The sequence below is a fragment of the Leopardus geoffroyi genome, chromosome B4 (genome assembly GCF_018350155.1).
Source record: "Leopardus geoffroyi isolate Oge1 chromosome B4, O.geoffroyi_Oge1_pat1.0, whole genome shotgun sequence".
Classification (NCBI taxonomy): Eukaryota; Metazoa; Chordata; class Mammalia; order Carnivora; family Felidae; genus Leopardus; species Leopardus geoffroyi.
In genome coordinates, this window is record NC_059341.1 from 68,020,543 (window position 1) to 68,036,065 (window position 15,523).

General features: G+C 36.4%; 1 protein-coding gene across 1 annotated transcript in view; it reads right to left on the minus strand.

Annotated features, from left to right (window-relative positions):
* Nucleotides 1-15,523, minus strand: part of SLC2A13 (solute carrier family 2 member 13) — a 381,073-nt gene that overhangs the window by 128,287 nt on the left and 237,263 nt on the right. The window contains exons 5-6 of the mRNA XM_045465179.1: nt 9,889-10,052; nt 1,390-1,510 (exon numbers count right to left, since the gene is read on the minus strand). Of these exons, the coding sequence (XP_045321135.1) occupies nt 1,390-1,510; nt 9,889-10,052 (285 nt within the window). The remainder of the gene's footprint in view (nt 1-1,389; nt 1,511-9,888; nt 10,053-15,523) is intronic.

Consider the following 15,523-nt stretch of genomic DNA (forward strand, 5'->3'; position numbering starts at 1 on the left):
CTGTCAGCTGAGAGCGGGGAGCCTGCTTTGGATTCTGTGTCTCCCTCTCTGCCCCTCCCCCGCTCGCTTGCCCTCTCTCTCAAAAATAAAATAAACATAAAAAAAAAGAAAAAAGAAAAAAAGTAGAGCACGCAGAATTCTGGTAATGGCTCTATCATCTAGCAGTTGATGTGGGATGTCCAAAGAAAGTAAACATCACTACATCTAGGAATGGTCTATTCTAAAGTTAACTTCTTTTATCTTTAAGTCTTCTTTAAACAAGATAAAGGCTACTAAAAAAATCAGTAAGCCAATGAATAAGTAACCTTATTAGTAAGAGAAAGAAGGAGTATAACCATTAATCTCTAAAGGAAAGTGAATATCAGAATTTTTGACCAGGAAGGCATAGCAATATATAGCTTCCTCATTATTGTAATGAGAATTCCACCATAAATATAATACCTGCTCAATAAGAACTTGCAAGTGGATCCCAAGTGGAATTCAGTATATCCATGTAATGTTTTAATTTCATACAGGAGTATCTGACTAAAAGTTAATAAATTAACAAATCATTCACCTATTGACTGTGTCCATCTAATTGAGGCTGATGGAATATCATATTTTGTTTTTAAATCTAGGTCTTGTTCTAGCCATATATTTTAAAGGGGCTGCTAGCCTTTTCAACCACTAAAATGAAGTTATAAACTTTGAAACTCTGCTGCTAGAAAATTGTTCTGCTCAATCTCTAATTAATTCGTTTGTTCACTCTTCCGTCCACTTGTCTATCCATCCATCTCTCCAACTTCTAATCACACAGTGTGTCTACCATTAGACTTAACGTTGGAGCCCCTACACCTGCAGTTGGCCATCAGAATATATTTCACTTTCTTCCACCATCTCTTTCTACTTTCTAATGCTCTAGAAGAACCCCAGCAGTGAAAGAAAACTTCCTTTTCTGCTTACATGAATGGGATACCTGTGGAACTCTGTGAAGACTGTTAGAATATGCAGATTATAATCTACTATATCAGACAGGTATATCATAGAAGAGTTTAATTGCTCACTAAAGTTATTTATTTTACCTGGAATGTAGACGCCACTGAGTCGTATATAATCTAAAATGGTTTCACAGTATTTCTGCTTAGATTGCATAACAATCCCAACTTTTAATTTCCAGAAAAACATCATCAACATTGTGTCAAACTCCCTTTTTCCTTAACCACTTTTACCCTCGTGTCTTTGCAAATGCTATTCCTCCTTCTGGTGGTCCCTCCCCGTCACCTTTCCCACCCTTACCTTCCTCTGTATGCAAGCTTCAACTTACCTCTCAAATTGTAGAAAAGTTAAAAGTAAACAAAAAGGTACTAGAAGGTACTAGAGTTAGGTTAAGGGACCATTCTGAAAACTCACCTGTATCTTGTGCAAGTAGTGTTCTGTCCTGATGGAGCTACTGGTTTAAACGTGATGCGTGGGGAAACCTGGGCTGATAGCAGAAATCCCAAGGCAAGAATAATGAGTGCCACAGTGGTACCTTTAAAAAAAAAAAAAAACAAGTTTTACATCAGAGAATAGTTGGCAACATTATTTCAAACCAGACTGGGTTTTCCAAGACATATCTCTGAAAAAACACCTTTATCTTCATTGGAGTATTTAAAAAAATGTTCCTAGTAAATATACAGATTATCAGAAAAACTCACTAGCACATTCACTGTGAAACAAGAAAACAGTGAAATTCAAAGCAAATATATTTGCTAGCCAAGCAGTAGACTGGTGATAATTTTCTTAAATAACCAAAAACCAGAAAACATTGGATTTTTGACAGTCTCAAAATCAATTAACACGACCAGCATTACTACGTGCCCAAGATGTCAGAAAAGTGAAAGGCAATAGATTCGCACCACATGTTGCTTTCATTGCCAAGAAAATTGTTCTAATGGCATTCTCTCATGTAAGACCCCAAATCAGTAAACTAAAAACATGCTGAACAATTCAAAAGCAGCTGAAAGAACATTTCTTTTCAAGGAAGAGGAGCTTTCTTTTTTCATGACTTTAAGGTTCCAGAGATGATATATCACATGCATTAATTTGTCTTTCCTGTTGTTATTTGGAAGTACAATCTTTGATTTTAAGTTGTAGAAAGAGTGATTAAGTGCATCACTTAAAAGGCTCACTTTTGAGACCCTTAGAGACATCCTGACAGTAAAAAACAAAGTTTTCATATTTGACTATTGTTCTAGTCACTGTGAGGATAAACAAAAAAGAGTCACAAAAAGGAAGAAGAAAGAAAATATGATTGCAGTAATTTGGACAATTAATTGGAGTGGCGCAATGAGTTTAAAATATGGAATTTAGGGAAGGTATTTACATAGTAGTAAAGTTTTTACTGATTAAACTGGGAGATAAGTTAAGATATGACCCCAAATCCTATTAAATGAATGGATAAAAGAAGAACGTTAGGGAGCACTGTGGAATGCAATAGGAGTATATAATGGCTGGGGTGTATGTGTTTAAGATACAGGGGATGGGTCAAATTAAATCTGTGGTTAATTTCCAGCTCTGCCGTTTCTTGACTCTTGTGATCTTGGGCAAGGCCCAAGATCAATTTTGTCTTCTATAAAATGGGGCTTAGTGAAAATACTTAACCTTGCAGAACTGCAGTGAATTTTAAATACCATAGTAATACTATGTCATAAGAAGCAGCAGCAACACACACTCAAAACTGTAGAAAAAAGCTGAAGGAAGGGGAGGCCTGAAGGGGAGATAGGAAGTCCATTTTGCCATATTGGGCCAAAAAAATGCCATGAACCTAAAATCATAGTTTGTTTTCCCCTTGTTGGCTTAAACTCAGAACTAGGAATAGTTTCAGGAGTTTCTTTTTTGAAAAGACTATCAGAGCCCTGAACTAGGAAAATGAAAAGAGTTCTTTTGGAAAAAGAAGAGATATACTGGGTCTATTATGAAAATCATCCCTCTCTCTTCAAATAAGACAAACCATGAATTTTACTGTAAATTTGTCTATCAAAGAACCTAGGTCCTTAAGTGTTTTTTTTCAACCTGGAAACTTTGATACTTTAACATTGTAACGAAACAGGATACTTTTCTTTCATCGTGTTTATCAAATAATCAAATAATTTACAAATGAAATGTAAACTCTAAGATGGTGTACCTACCACAGACTCACGGACTTCCAACTCTAATGCCTAGCACACAGCAGATCCCTACAAGTATTGGTTGAATGAAGGGACCATAGTGCCACAGACTTTTGCAATATTGAATATTTTTGAAGAAAACAAAATCTTCAGACTATCTATGAGGTCACAGGGTTAATATGGTACATATTTGAGTCAAGAGTTCTGCAATATGTACAACATATCTCTTGCACCTATGCCTGAAAAGGTCCAACTTACCTGCAAAATATGGTGAATGGACCATTCTAGATACACAAAATTCCTAAAGAGCTGAAGGTTTAACCCTTCTTAAGTGCAAATTTAATTTTATCTTAATGCATTTTGGATGACAATCTTTTTAAAAATATTATACCTTTCCATTCTTTATTACATATAGCAGTGTTTCTCAGTTCTGATTTCCTATCGGAAGCAAATACTTGGGATGTACATAAACCTCTGAATCAGTCTTCAGAAAATGGGGATCAAACATTTGAGTTTTAAATAGATCTCCAGGTTATTGGCATCACATATGTTTGGACATAAATTATTTTATACATATATGTGATATATCACATATATCATTGATATATCACATATTTGACTTGTAAAATAAACTTTCAAGATGATAACCTCCTTAAGGGAAGGAAATGGTATCTTAAACGACTTCATTTATGGAATAAATTTTAAAAAGACACTTACTGCTGTCATATATTCATTCATATACCTTTAAGGCTTAAAACTACTTGAATTATCTATTTCCTTTCATTTAATAGCTTACAGATATCTTATCAGCCACTTGCCAGTATTCAAATTATAGTTATTGCCTGATGAATCATTACTCCAATCCAGATTTAAGTCCAATTAAGGAAGGCCTTAGATATTCTCCAGTGTTCTGTGAACACTGGGCATATTCTTTATATTTTAAAAGAAGAGTTTCTCTTAACTAAGTATACTGTGAAATTTTGTGATTCTGATATAATTTTCCTAATAAAGATGTTCTTCACAGAAGGTGAAGTGTGTTGGATAAATAACATGCTCAAAAATATCAGATGTTGTAAGTTACATTAACTACCCGATGCAAGGCTGGATAATTAATAAATACTAGAAAAATAGTAATTCCCCTTCCCATGACTCTAATAAAGCACACTTTGTGTACATAGGTATCTCCTGGGGAACCTGTTTTTTTTTTTTTTTTAATTTATTTATTTATTTTGAGAGAAAGAGAGATTACAAGCAGGGGAGGGTCAGAGAAAAAGAGCACGAGAGAGAATTACAAGCAGGCTCAGTGCTGTCAGCACAGAGACTAACATGGGCCTTGATCTCACAAAACATGAGATCATGACCTGAGCCAAAGCCAAGAGTTAGATGCTTAACCAACTGAGCCACCCAGGTGCCCCTGGGGAACCTGTTTAAAGTACATGCTCCAGGGGAGGCAAACCATAATAGACTCTTGAATACAGAGAACAAACTGAGGGTTGATGGGGGTGAGGTAGAGGCGGAAATGGGTGATAAGCATTGAGGAGGGCACTTGTTGGGATGAGCACTGGGTGTTATATGTAAGTCAATTTGACAATAAATTATATTAAAAAAAATAAAGTACATGCTCCAGACCCCGTCTTCAGAGATCCTAATTTAATAAATCTGGGATAAGGTCCATGAATGCATATTTCAAAATAAGTACCTCTGGTAATTTTGATGGAGACAGCCTCTGAGTGATGTTTTCAGAAATATTCTACTAGCAAGATCCTTGGGGAAAAATAACAGTGTTTCTAGTTTTCTGATTAACTACAGTAAAGCTACATAGATATAGACCTTTTATTAAAAAAATCAAGAGGTTGTCTTTAAATTTGTAGTATTTACAAGAAAGACTACTTCTCTGACCAAGCTCTAAGGTAAGAATACCATAAAATGTCCTCCATTTAAAATTACTCATGGACTCTATATTTTATATTTCTTTGTATAAAGAGTTCTTTTGTCCAGGTCTAGATATGCATAGTTTATTTGTTGTAACTTTTAATGAATGAGTGCCTATTTAAAAATTACTTTGATTTAACTTTTCCCACTATTTGGGAATATGATAATGACTCCTGCTTTTGGCTCAGGTCATGATCTCAATGGCTTTGGGCTCTGTGCTGACAGTGTGAAGCCTGCTTGGGATTCTCTCTCTGTCCGTCTCTCTCTGCCCCTCCCCTGCTCTCTCTTTCTCAAAATAAGCAAACTTAGAAAAATAGATCATATAAAAATGCAAGACGGGACAAAATCAAATCAAAGATTTAAAAATTCTAGGCTAATTTTAGAAAATTTTAAATAAAACAGTATTCTAATAGCACTATAAGAATATTTATACTTACACAAAAATGAAAATAAAACATTTAAATAAGTATATAACTTATAAGTGTAAGTATATATCAAAAACACTGAAATAAGTATATAAGAATCAATTGGTCTCAGGAAGTGAAATGAGCATCTACTGGAAGGGTCACACTGGAGTAATACTAACCCACTAGCAAGGCTGTGAAACAGCAAGTTTTCTTCTGAATGTGTAAACTTCCATTTGTCATTAGGTTCTACTGGGACCTATTAAATCAGTTAAAAACCAGAACTGCACGAAACAGTCCTATTTACATGTATATGTACAGGTAAAAGGGGAGACCTATGACAAGAAACTAGGCCTTCTGGGGCACCTGGGTGGCTCAATCATCGGGTAAGCATCCTACTCTTGACTCCGGCTCAGGTCATGATCTCATGGCGCATGAGTTTGAGCCCTGTTTGGGCTCTGTGCTGACAGAGTGGAGGCTACTTGTGATTCTCTCTCTCGGCCCCTCTCTTGCTGGCATTTTCTTGCTCTCTTTTGCTCTCTCTCTTGAAATAAATAAACTTAAAAAAAATAAAAACTAGGCCTTTTACCTCCTAATCCACTGTAATATCTACATCATCACTTTAATTGGCAACATAACAAGGAAATCAGGTGTTTACTTGATGTAATATCTCTTTCATGCCAGATCAATCAGTGCATGGTTTTAGTAATGTGCAGAGCTGGGGTGTTGGTGGTTTTGGCTGAAAAGAAATCAAGGCAGGAAAGAAAAGTGCCTATGGGTTGCTCATAAAAACCAGGACTTGAAATCTCTTGGTATTGCCCCCCCAATAATGGTCTTAATACTTCCTCTTAATAGCCAGGGATGGGCTCTGGAAATCCTTGGAGCAGAGTACCTACACTGAGAGGTGAAACATGACATCAGCTAGAAGGCTTCAGGAAAGCTCCTGGATTCTGATGATGCATATTGGTTTCACATTATGGTTAAAACAACAAAGAATCACTCTGTCAATAATAATGCTGTGATAGCTAAGATGTGCTAGGCACCTTACTGTGTCAGGAAGAGTTTCAAATGCCATACGTGTATAAATGTGTTCAGTTCTTGGACAGCAACATGCAGAAGGTTGAAACTAGACCACTTTCTCACACCATTCACAAAAATAAACTCAAAATGGATAAAGGACCTGAATGTGAGACAGGAAACCATCAAAACCTTAGAGGAGAAAGCAGGAAAAACCTCTCTGACCTCAGCCGTAGCAATCTCTTACTCGACACATCCCCAAAGGCAAGGGAATTAAAAGCAAAAGTGAATTACTGGGACCTTATGAAGATAAAAAGCTTCTGCACAGCAAAGGAAACAACCAACAAAACTAAAAGGCAACCAACGGAATGGGAAAAGATATTTGCAAATGACATATCGGACAAAGGGCTAGTATCCAAAATCTATAAAGAGCTCACCAAACTCCACACCCGAAAAACAAGTAACCCAGTGAAGAAATGGGCAGAAAACATGAATAGACACTTCTCTAAAGAAGACATCCGGATGGCCAACAGGCACATGAAAAGATGTTCAACGTCGCTCCTCATCAGGGAAATACAAATCAAAACCACACTCAGATATCACCTCACACCAGTCAGAGTGGCCAAAATGAACAAATCAGGAGACTATAGATGCTGGAGAGGATGTGGAGAAACGGGAACCCTCTTGCACTGTTGGTGGGAATGCAAATTGGTGCAGCCGCTCTGGAAAGCAGTGTGGAGGTTCCTCAGAAAATTAAAAATAGACCTACCCTATGACCCAGCAATAGCACTGCTAGGAATTTACCCAAGGGATACAGGAGTACTGATGCATAGGGGCACTTGTACCCTAATGTTTATAGCAGCACTCTCAACAATAGCCAAATTATGGAAAGAGCCTAAATGTCCATCAACTGATGAATGGATAAAGAAATTGTGGTTTATATACACAATGGAATACTACGTGGCAATGAGAAAAAATGAAATATGGCCCTTTGTAGCAACGTGGATGGAACTGGAGAGTGTGATGCTAAGTGAAATAAGCCATACAGAGAAAGACAGATACCATATGGTTTCACTCTTATGTGGATCCTGAGAAACTTAACAGGAACCCATGGGGGAGGGGAAGGAAAAAAAAAAAAAAGAGGTTAGAGTGGGAGAGAGCCAAAGCATAAGAGACTGTTAAAAACTGAGAACAAACTGAGGGTTGATGGGGGGTGGGAGGGAGGGGAGGGTGGGTGATGGGTATTGAGGAGGGCACCTTTTGGGATGAGCACTGGGTGTTGTATGGAAACCAATTTGACAATAAATTTCATATATTAAAAAAAAATGTGTTCAGTTCTGATTAAAACCCTATGAAGTAGGGACTATAATTAATTGCATTTTACCTATGAGAAAATGGAAACTTGCCCAAAGTCATAAAATTCCAACCCAAGCAGTATGGCTTTAGATCTACAAAGCCTGAAAAACCTCAACTAATGAGAAAATGTCTCATTGGAATACAAGAAATAACGGGACCAAGGCTACCAGAAAAAATGTTTTTCCCTGATCTCAAAACCAGCAGTTTTCCCCAGATCTCAAAAGCCAAATTTAATCAGAAATTCTATTTAAAAAATAGACCTCTTGAAGTAGCAGTTAATGGAGGCCTTGCTGAAAAGGAAGGGTAGGTATCTATTTAAAAATGTTTAAAGTAGCTTTTACCTCTTCTTAGGGTTGATCTGAACCTCAGAAGTCAGCAAACCCAATTTCTAATCAACTGTAGGAATTTATTTTTAGCACATCACTATCTGATGGTCATCTATCCTTCTGTTCAGAGTTTACCATCCTAATGAGGCAGCCAAATTCATTATTGGAAAGCTCTATTAAGAATATTTTTCTCATATCAAGTAAAAATTATGCCCTTATAATATCTATCATCTGCAAAAATAAGATTCCTCTCAGGGCACCTGGGTGGCTCAGTCAGTTGACTGGCCAACTTTGGCTCAAGTCATGATCGCATGGTTCGTGGGTTCGAGCCCTGTGTTGGGCTCTGTTGCTGACAGCTCAGAGCCTGGAGCCTGCTTCAGATTCTGTGTCTCCCTCTCTCTCTGCCCCTCCCCTGCTCACACTCTTGTCCCTCTCTCTCTCTCAAAAGTAAACAAACAAACAAACAAACAAAAAAAAGAATAAGATATCTCTTAGGTCTCCCTTTAGTCGTTTTTCCAGACTAAACACTTCTGGTTTATGTGTTTATGAACACATAAGTGTTTGACAAGTTTATGTATGGATGGTTTTTAGCCTCCTTGTCCTTCACCCTTCTCACTTGCCCTTCTGCTTCCCTGTGTACCTGGGCTGTTGTGATTACCTTTGCCTCTTAATCAGACCATTTTTGTTCACCTTCCCCTCAGTTCAACTTACATGACAGACTCAAGTCCTCCCACTGGTTAGGCAAGAACAGAGGGTAGAAGCATTCCACTCTTCCTTCTGGAGGCAGGGATGGCAGAGACTACAAGTTCCTAATAGCTGAGGTTGCAGCTCAGAATGTATTTTCTCATTAAAATCTGGGATGAGTGCCTGAAGCAGTGCTATTAGATCAGTGTTTAAAGGTATAATTTGGTTAAAATAGAAGTTAGCTCATGCTGGCCTGGAAACTTCACATTTTAATGAAAAAATCTTTTCTTACTCTAATAAACTTATAAAGGAGTTACTGGAGGACAGATAATTGATAAGTAGCAATCTGTATGTATGAAAAAAATAAGAAAAGTATATGATGCAACAAGAGAAGACATTGGCAAAGATGGGTCTCATCCTGTCAAATGAAACAGGCTTTGTGTTAACAAAGAAATAAATAATGAAATGTACAGAATTCAAAGACAAAAGATACTTGAAATGAGAAAGGCTTTGTGAAAACACACTTAACCAACCAGAATTTACCTTAGAATTTGAGCCTGATTCAAACACAAAAAGTCTGCCCCTGCTTTGTGAAGAAATTATATGGTTCTAAAACTATATTGCTGAAAGAGCCTTGAAAAAAAAAAAAAAAGAAACCTCCAAATTTACTTCCATATTATACCAAACTTAAAAAAAAAAACATGTTTAAAAGGGAGTTTATGAATATCAAATTGTTCAAAGAAGAACAAAAAAGCACAATTATTCTTTTCACTTTTGTACCTTTGAGCAGAACTCAAAAATAACAGCAGCAGAATGTTACCCCTGTAGACTCAAATTGTTCTTACAATTCAAGTTTCTAGTCACATTCTAGTTACATATCATAACATTAAGTTCTTTAAAAGAAAAAACTTTTTGTGTAAAAAACTCTATCATTTGGCTACGAGAACAAGATCATAAGTAGCATTGGTATTGTATTTTGGAAGGTGAGCTTGCCATCATTAGAGAAAAGTTTGTAATTGAATTCTTCATCCAGTCACCTACCTGCTAAGCTCCCAAAGGTAAGCTTCCTGCGGCCCACTTTCTCAACAAGCCAGACTCCCACGAGTGTGAAAATGAAATTTGTGAAGGCTGTAACTGAAGCCAGCCATATCGCAAGTCTATCATCTTCAACACCAGACATCTGCAGAATGGTTGCACTGTAGTACCTGTGAGGAAAGAATAAAACAATTGTTGCTGATAGTTATTCAAAGAAACAATTATTCACATAGAAAAATATAGTAGATCTAAAAAAGACCATTAAGAGCTATAGTAATACCATCAAGTTAACATGGGAATCCATGCAAAGTGTTTAAAGGATCATAGGACAGAGATTCTGCTAAGATAAATTTATCTTGAACTTTGTATAATCAAGAAAAGATACTCAAGCAAGAGGACAGAGGGTGGGACACCTGGGTGGTTTAGTCAGTTAAGTGTCTGACTCTTGATTTTGGCTCGTTATGATTTCATGGTCATGGGATCGAGCCCTGCATCAGGCTCAGAGCTGAGTATGGAGTCTTCTCTCTCTCCCTCTCCTTCTGCCCCTCCCCTGCTTGCACACATCCAGGTATGCATGCATGCACTCTCTCTCTCTCAAAATGAATAAAAAAAATTTAAAAAAAGGACAGAGAGAGTTGAAGGCTTTAAAAGTGAAATATACTCCAAAACTAGGGGCAGTGGCAACTGGTAGTTTCATTATGACTAAAATGCTAATCAAGGATAACTCCAAGTCCATGGAATGAATTAGAAGTCATCATACATTATAAACTTATGTACTTAAAAAGGATAGACTTGTTGCATATAATACGTAAAGTGTGATATAATGGCAGAAATCTGGTAAAGGAATATCCTTAAAGACACAAGAAGTAAGAATATGTCAATTTATTTGGCATTTTGTAAGGAGATGAGACACTGACATGACATACATGAGAATGGTTTTGTGGTTTCTAGAAAAGTATAATCTTTGGTGAGGGAAGTCTCTAGCACGATCTACATGATTAGGCTCTATAGACTAATTCTATTCTAAATGAATTTACTGGAGACTAGCTCTAATAAGCCATAATGCACAATAGGAGATACCTCTGGTACATTTAAAGAAGTCAGGTTTTTTATATTCCTTTTCTGATGAAAGTATCAGTAGTTAAATCAGAAGATTACTTTAAAGCTATCCTAAAGGGGAGCCTGGGTGGTTCAGTTGGTTACGTGTCCGACTTCGGCTCAGGTCACGATCTCACAGTCTGTGAGTTCGAGCCCTGCGTTGGGCTCTGTGCTGACAGCCCAGAGCCTGGAGCCTGCTTCAGATTCTGTGTCTTCGCCTCTCTCTGCCCCTCCCCTGCTCATGCTCTGTCTCTCTCTGTCTCAAAAATAAATAAAAACATTTAAAAAAAATTAAAAAAATAAAGCTATCCTTAAAACAAAAGAAGCAAAATATTCCTGGTGAATCACCTATGAAAAGTGACAGAATTCAAATCTTTACCCAAACCAGATAGTGGGTATCCAAGCTAGATATTTCTATAATTACAATCTACAGTTTCCAGATATTTATCAACAGTTTCATAGTATTTCAAAAATACAATCTGTTTTAAATACATTTATGTTTCAATGATTTATCAATGGTTTCCTTCTACTATTTTCTCAAGTTAATGATCATATTCTTATGTAAAACATTAACAATGCAGACTCATCCATCTTAATAAAAATTTTCCTTTTTAAAAGTAGTAAACCGAACTTATAAGTTATTATGCAACATGAAGGATGTGTTTTGCTGATCACACTAAAAATTATGCCAACCATTTTAAGATTTTGAGTTCTGACAGCAGTTGTAAAAAAGAGTCCCAGTGGAATTACTTCCATCATCATGAAAATTGTGAACATTTTGCAGTCACAGTGTAAAGTGATAATAAAAGTTATGAAAATAACTCATTCCATCTGAATACTGTTTCACAGTTTCCAAGTTCTACCATATACATTCTCATTTTTGTAAAGACTTGTGCAGCAAGGTCAGACCTATGTAAAACCGCTGAGAAATTAACATCAATAACAAATCTAGAAAGGCAGAAAATAGAAGCACTGAGAGAAAATTCAAGTATGTAAAGTCAAAGAATTGGATACTTGCTATGCTATTCTATTACATTTCAGAGTCGTCTTGATATTTAAAAAATAAAAACAAATACATCACACAAAATAATTCTTGCAAACAGACCCATGAAAAGAACAACACAGATTATTTTGATGTTTTCATTTTGATACAATAAAATCCATGAAATGCCAAGCGTTAAAAAGGGAAACGGCATCAAACAAAGTAAACTGGTCAGCGTCAAAATTTTACTTACAATGAAAATGTTCCCTAGGTATGTAAGAAAATTTCTTTTACAATACTTAACTTTTAGAGGCAGAATGTAACCAAATAGTGGCCTGGGAATCAGAAACCTCCCTTTAAAATGGAATCTTGTGGTAGATTGGCCAGGTCAGGAAACGTCATCATTTGTTCTTTTAAGATTTATGAGTATCTACTGTATAAGCTACGTGAGTTACTAAAATCCCACAAATATATTATTGAGACCCACTTGCTACCTTCAAGAAACTCACAGAATGAAACAGAATGAAATTGAAATAAATTTAATATCACAAAAAATTTTAGTCACAATGTGGCATAAATGATAGACCAAACAATTTTATTTGATGTGGTATGTTCTTTGATTTTCCAGGGAATTTAATGTTTGAGTTGAGTCTCAGGGAATTCATAGGGGACTGCCAGCAGGTGTGAACATCTGGGAGGACACTGGTGGTAGAGGAAATGAAATGTACAAAGAAGAAAAGTGCAAAGCACATTGCTGGACTCACAGAACGTCATTACCTTACCTTGGCTAACACAAGGTACACAAGAAAGAGAAGTATGACATAGGCTACAGAAGAGTCTATTGTCGCAGGGCCTTGACTGCCAGCCCACATGTGTGGGTTTTTTTTCTCTAGACAATGGAAAATCATAAAATGGGCTTTAAAGAGAAATAACACAATTAGATCTGTTCTATGGAAAGCTCACTCCAATGACAGCCAAGTAGGCAGACTGGAGGCTGAATGAAACAAAGGTATATTGTTTTGAAGTGTATTTTAGGTCATTACACCGGGAACAGGCACCTGTAGATTGCTGTGACAGCAGGGTGCTGAAATTCATGGATGGCCTTTTATCTCCTTGTCAACAAGCACTGTAACTTCAGCACACACTAGATCTTTTTCTGGATGGAAGTACCTCAAGTTTCATCTTCGTTCTTCCTTTCTTGGAACATGGGTAAATGTATTAGTTTTTACTGTTGCCATAACAAGCAACTACAAGATTAGTAGCTTTAATGAACAGCAATGTATTATCTAACAGTTCTGTAGGTCAGAAATCTGATGTGAGTTTCACTGGGTGTCAGGAGGCATTCTTTTTTGGAAACTCAAGGGAAAACAGGTTTCTTTGTCTTTCCCAGGCTTTAGAAGTCACCATGTTTGTAGTCTCCTGGGGTCCCCTCCTCAATCTCAAAACCAGCAAAAATGGTCAAGTGCCTCTCATATCACTTCACTCTGATGTCCTCTTCTATATTTAAGGACCTTTGTGAATAAACTGGGGCAGCTCTGATAACCCAGGATAATCTCTGGGTTTAAGGTAAAATAATGAACAGATTTAATTCAATCTGCAACCTAATCTCCCTTTGTTACATGTATTGTAACATATTCATAGGTTGTGGGGATTAGGATAGGCACATCTTTGGTTGTGGGGGGAGGGCATTATTCTGCCTATCCAGTAAAAATGTTATTAAGCAGTAAAATAAGCAAAAGGCCAACAGAAGGAAAAGACAAGGACATTCACTTAAAGGGCAATCAGCTTCAGAAAAATTCAGGCAATAACTATATTCTCTTTCATAAGGCAGGGGATGACATATTTAGGGCAGAATAATTCATGAGCCTAGTTTTTTAGTCAGCTCATGGTGAAAAGATACACTGAATTTACATTTTAAAGTGTGCGAATTCCAATGTTTTTGGAAATGATGCTATCGGCCAACCATTTATAGAATGGACTACCACTGTATTTGCAACCTTCTAAGCCTTTATGTAGTAGTCTGAATGTTCAAGGGACTGGGTATTTGTTTAAAAGTTGCACAAAGCATAAGAGTCTTCTTCATAAAAGAACAATATGAACAACTGAAAAAAGGCTTTCTTTCCTTTTTAGACTAAAGTAGGGATGCCTTCCTTCTCTTTTCAAAATCATTTTATAGTACCTATCAGAGGGCCTATCATCTTTTTCAAAGACTCCCTGGGCAACCTTTGGTCATCTCACACATGCCAGCTCTTCCCCAGAGTGAAGTTGAAAGGCCTGAGGGCAGTGGGCTCTCAGAGAAGACCAGCTTCACAACTCTGTGTGGACATTTAAGAACACAATGGCCAGACTATATGTGCATTGCTAAATCAGAGATTATTCGAGATCCAGCTTCCAGTTCTGAATCTTTAATCTGAATAAAACAAAACAGCTCTAGAAAACATCTAGGCTTTGATAACGGCAATCTATCCTAATGATGATGTTAAACTACCAACAAAATGAATATGTGTATTTTACATGCTTAGCAATATATATATGTATACATATATATATATTACTTTCCTTTGTTCTATATTTGAACAAAGCATTTCCTAGTCATTTCTGAAAAAGGTATTTTTTTTTAACTCCTTGAAGCCATACCTGTCTTTTTCACTATCGCCAGGACAACAGATTTAACTTAACAGAAGAAGTAGGTACTCAATAGTTGTTGAATTTATTGAATTTATCTACCACCAACTTTCAAAAGGGAATTAAGGATATTCGTAATAAAAATCACATGATAGGGCCACTAAAACAAAAAGACTAGTAAGAGAGGTAGAAGATGAAGATGATTATATAAAAACTTTGGCCACATAATAACTACAAGTTAGCTCTAAAATGCCTGGCTTCCAAAAAAAATAGTAAATGATAATTTTAACGGTCTGACAAAACAAAATGTATAGGTTCATAATAAAGACAAACTTTTTCTGGTATAAAACTGTAAAGACTTCAACTTCCTGAATAAAACAGATATGGACTATATCTTTCTAATGTATTCTAGCAATGCTGCAGATAGCTTCCAAATTCAGTTATCTACGAACTTTGTCTTATTCAACAATCTTGTGGGTTACTTTCATACTTGGTATAAAGACCAAGTTAAATGAGAAGATGAGAACTTATAGAGCATAGCTGACTGACTATAAGCCCTAAAAGATTCCCATTATCCAAGTTAAATTGTTTGTCTCTTTTAGTTCCTATTATCATAAATACATTTATTTGTGCATATGGTAAAGTACACTGACTACAGAATTTTAAATGTCATTCTAATAAAAGATGGTTTTTTAAGTGAAAAAATTGTATTTTCCCACTGGGGTGGTGTTTATACAATCAAAAGCATGGATAACTATGAAAAAAACATCAATAGATTTAAGAAAAAATGTTTCACCCAAATACGAAAATCTTAAAAATTATTTAAAAAATGACTAAGTTTTTTGGGGACCTTGATGGGTAGTTCGGTTGAGTGTCCAGCTCTTGATTTCAGCTCAGGTCATGATCTCATGGTTTGTGAGATTGAGCCCTGTGCTG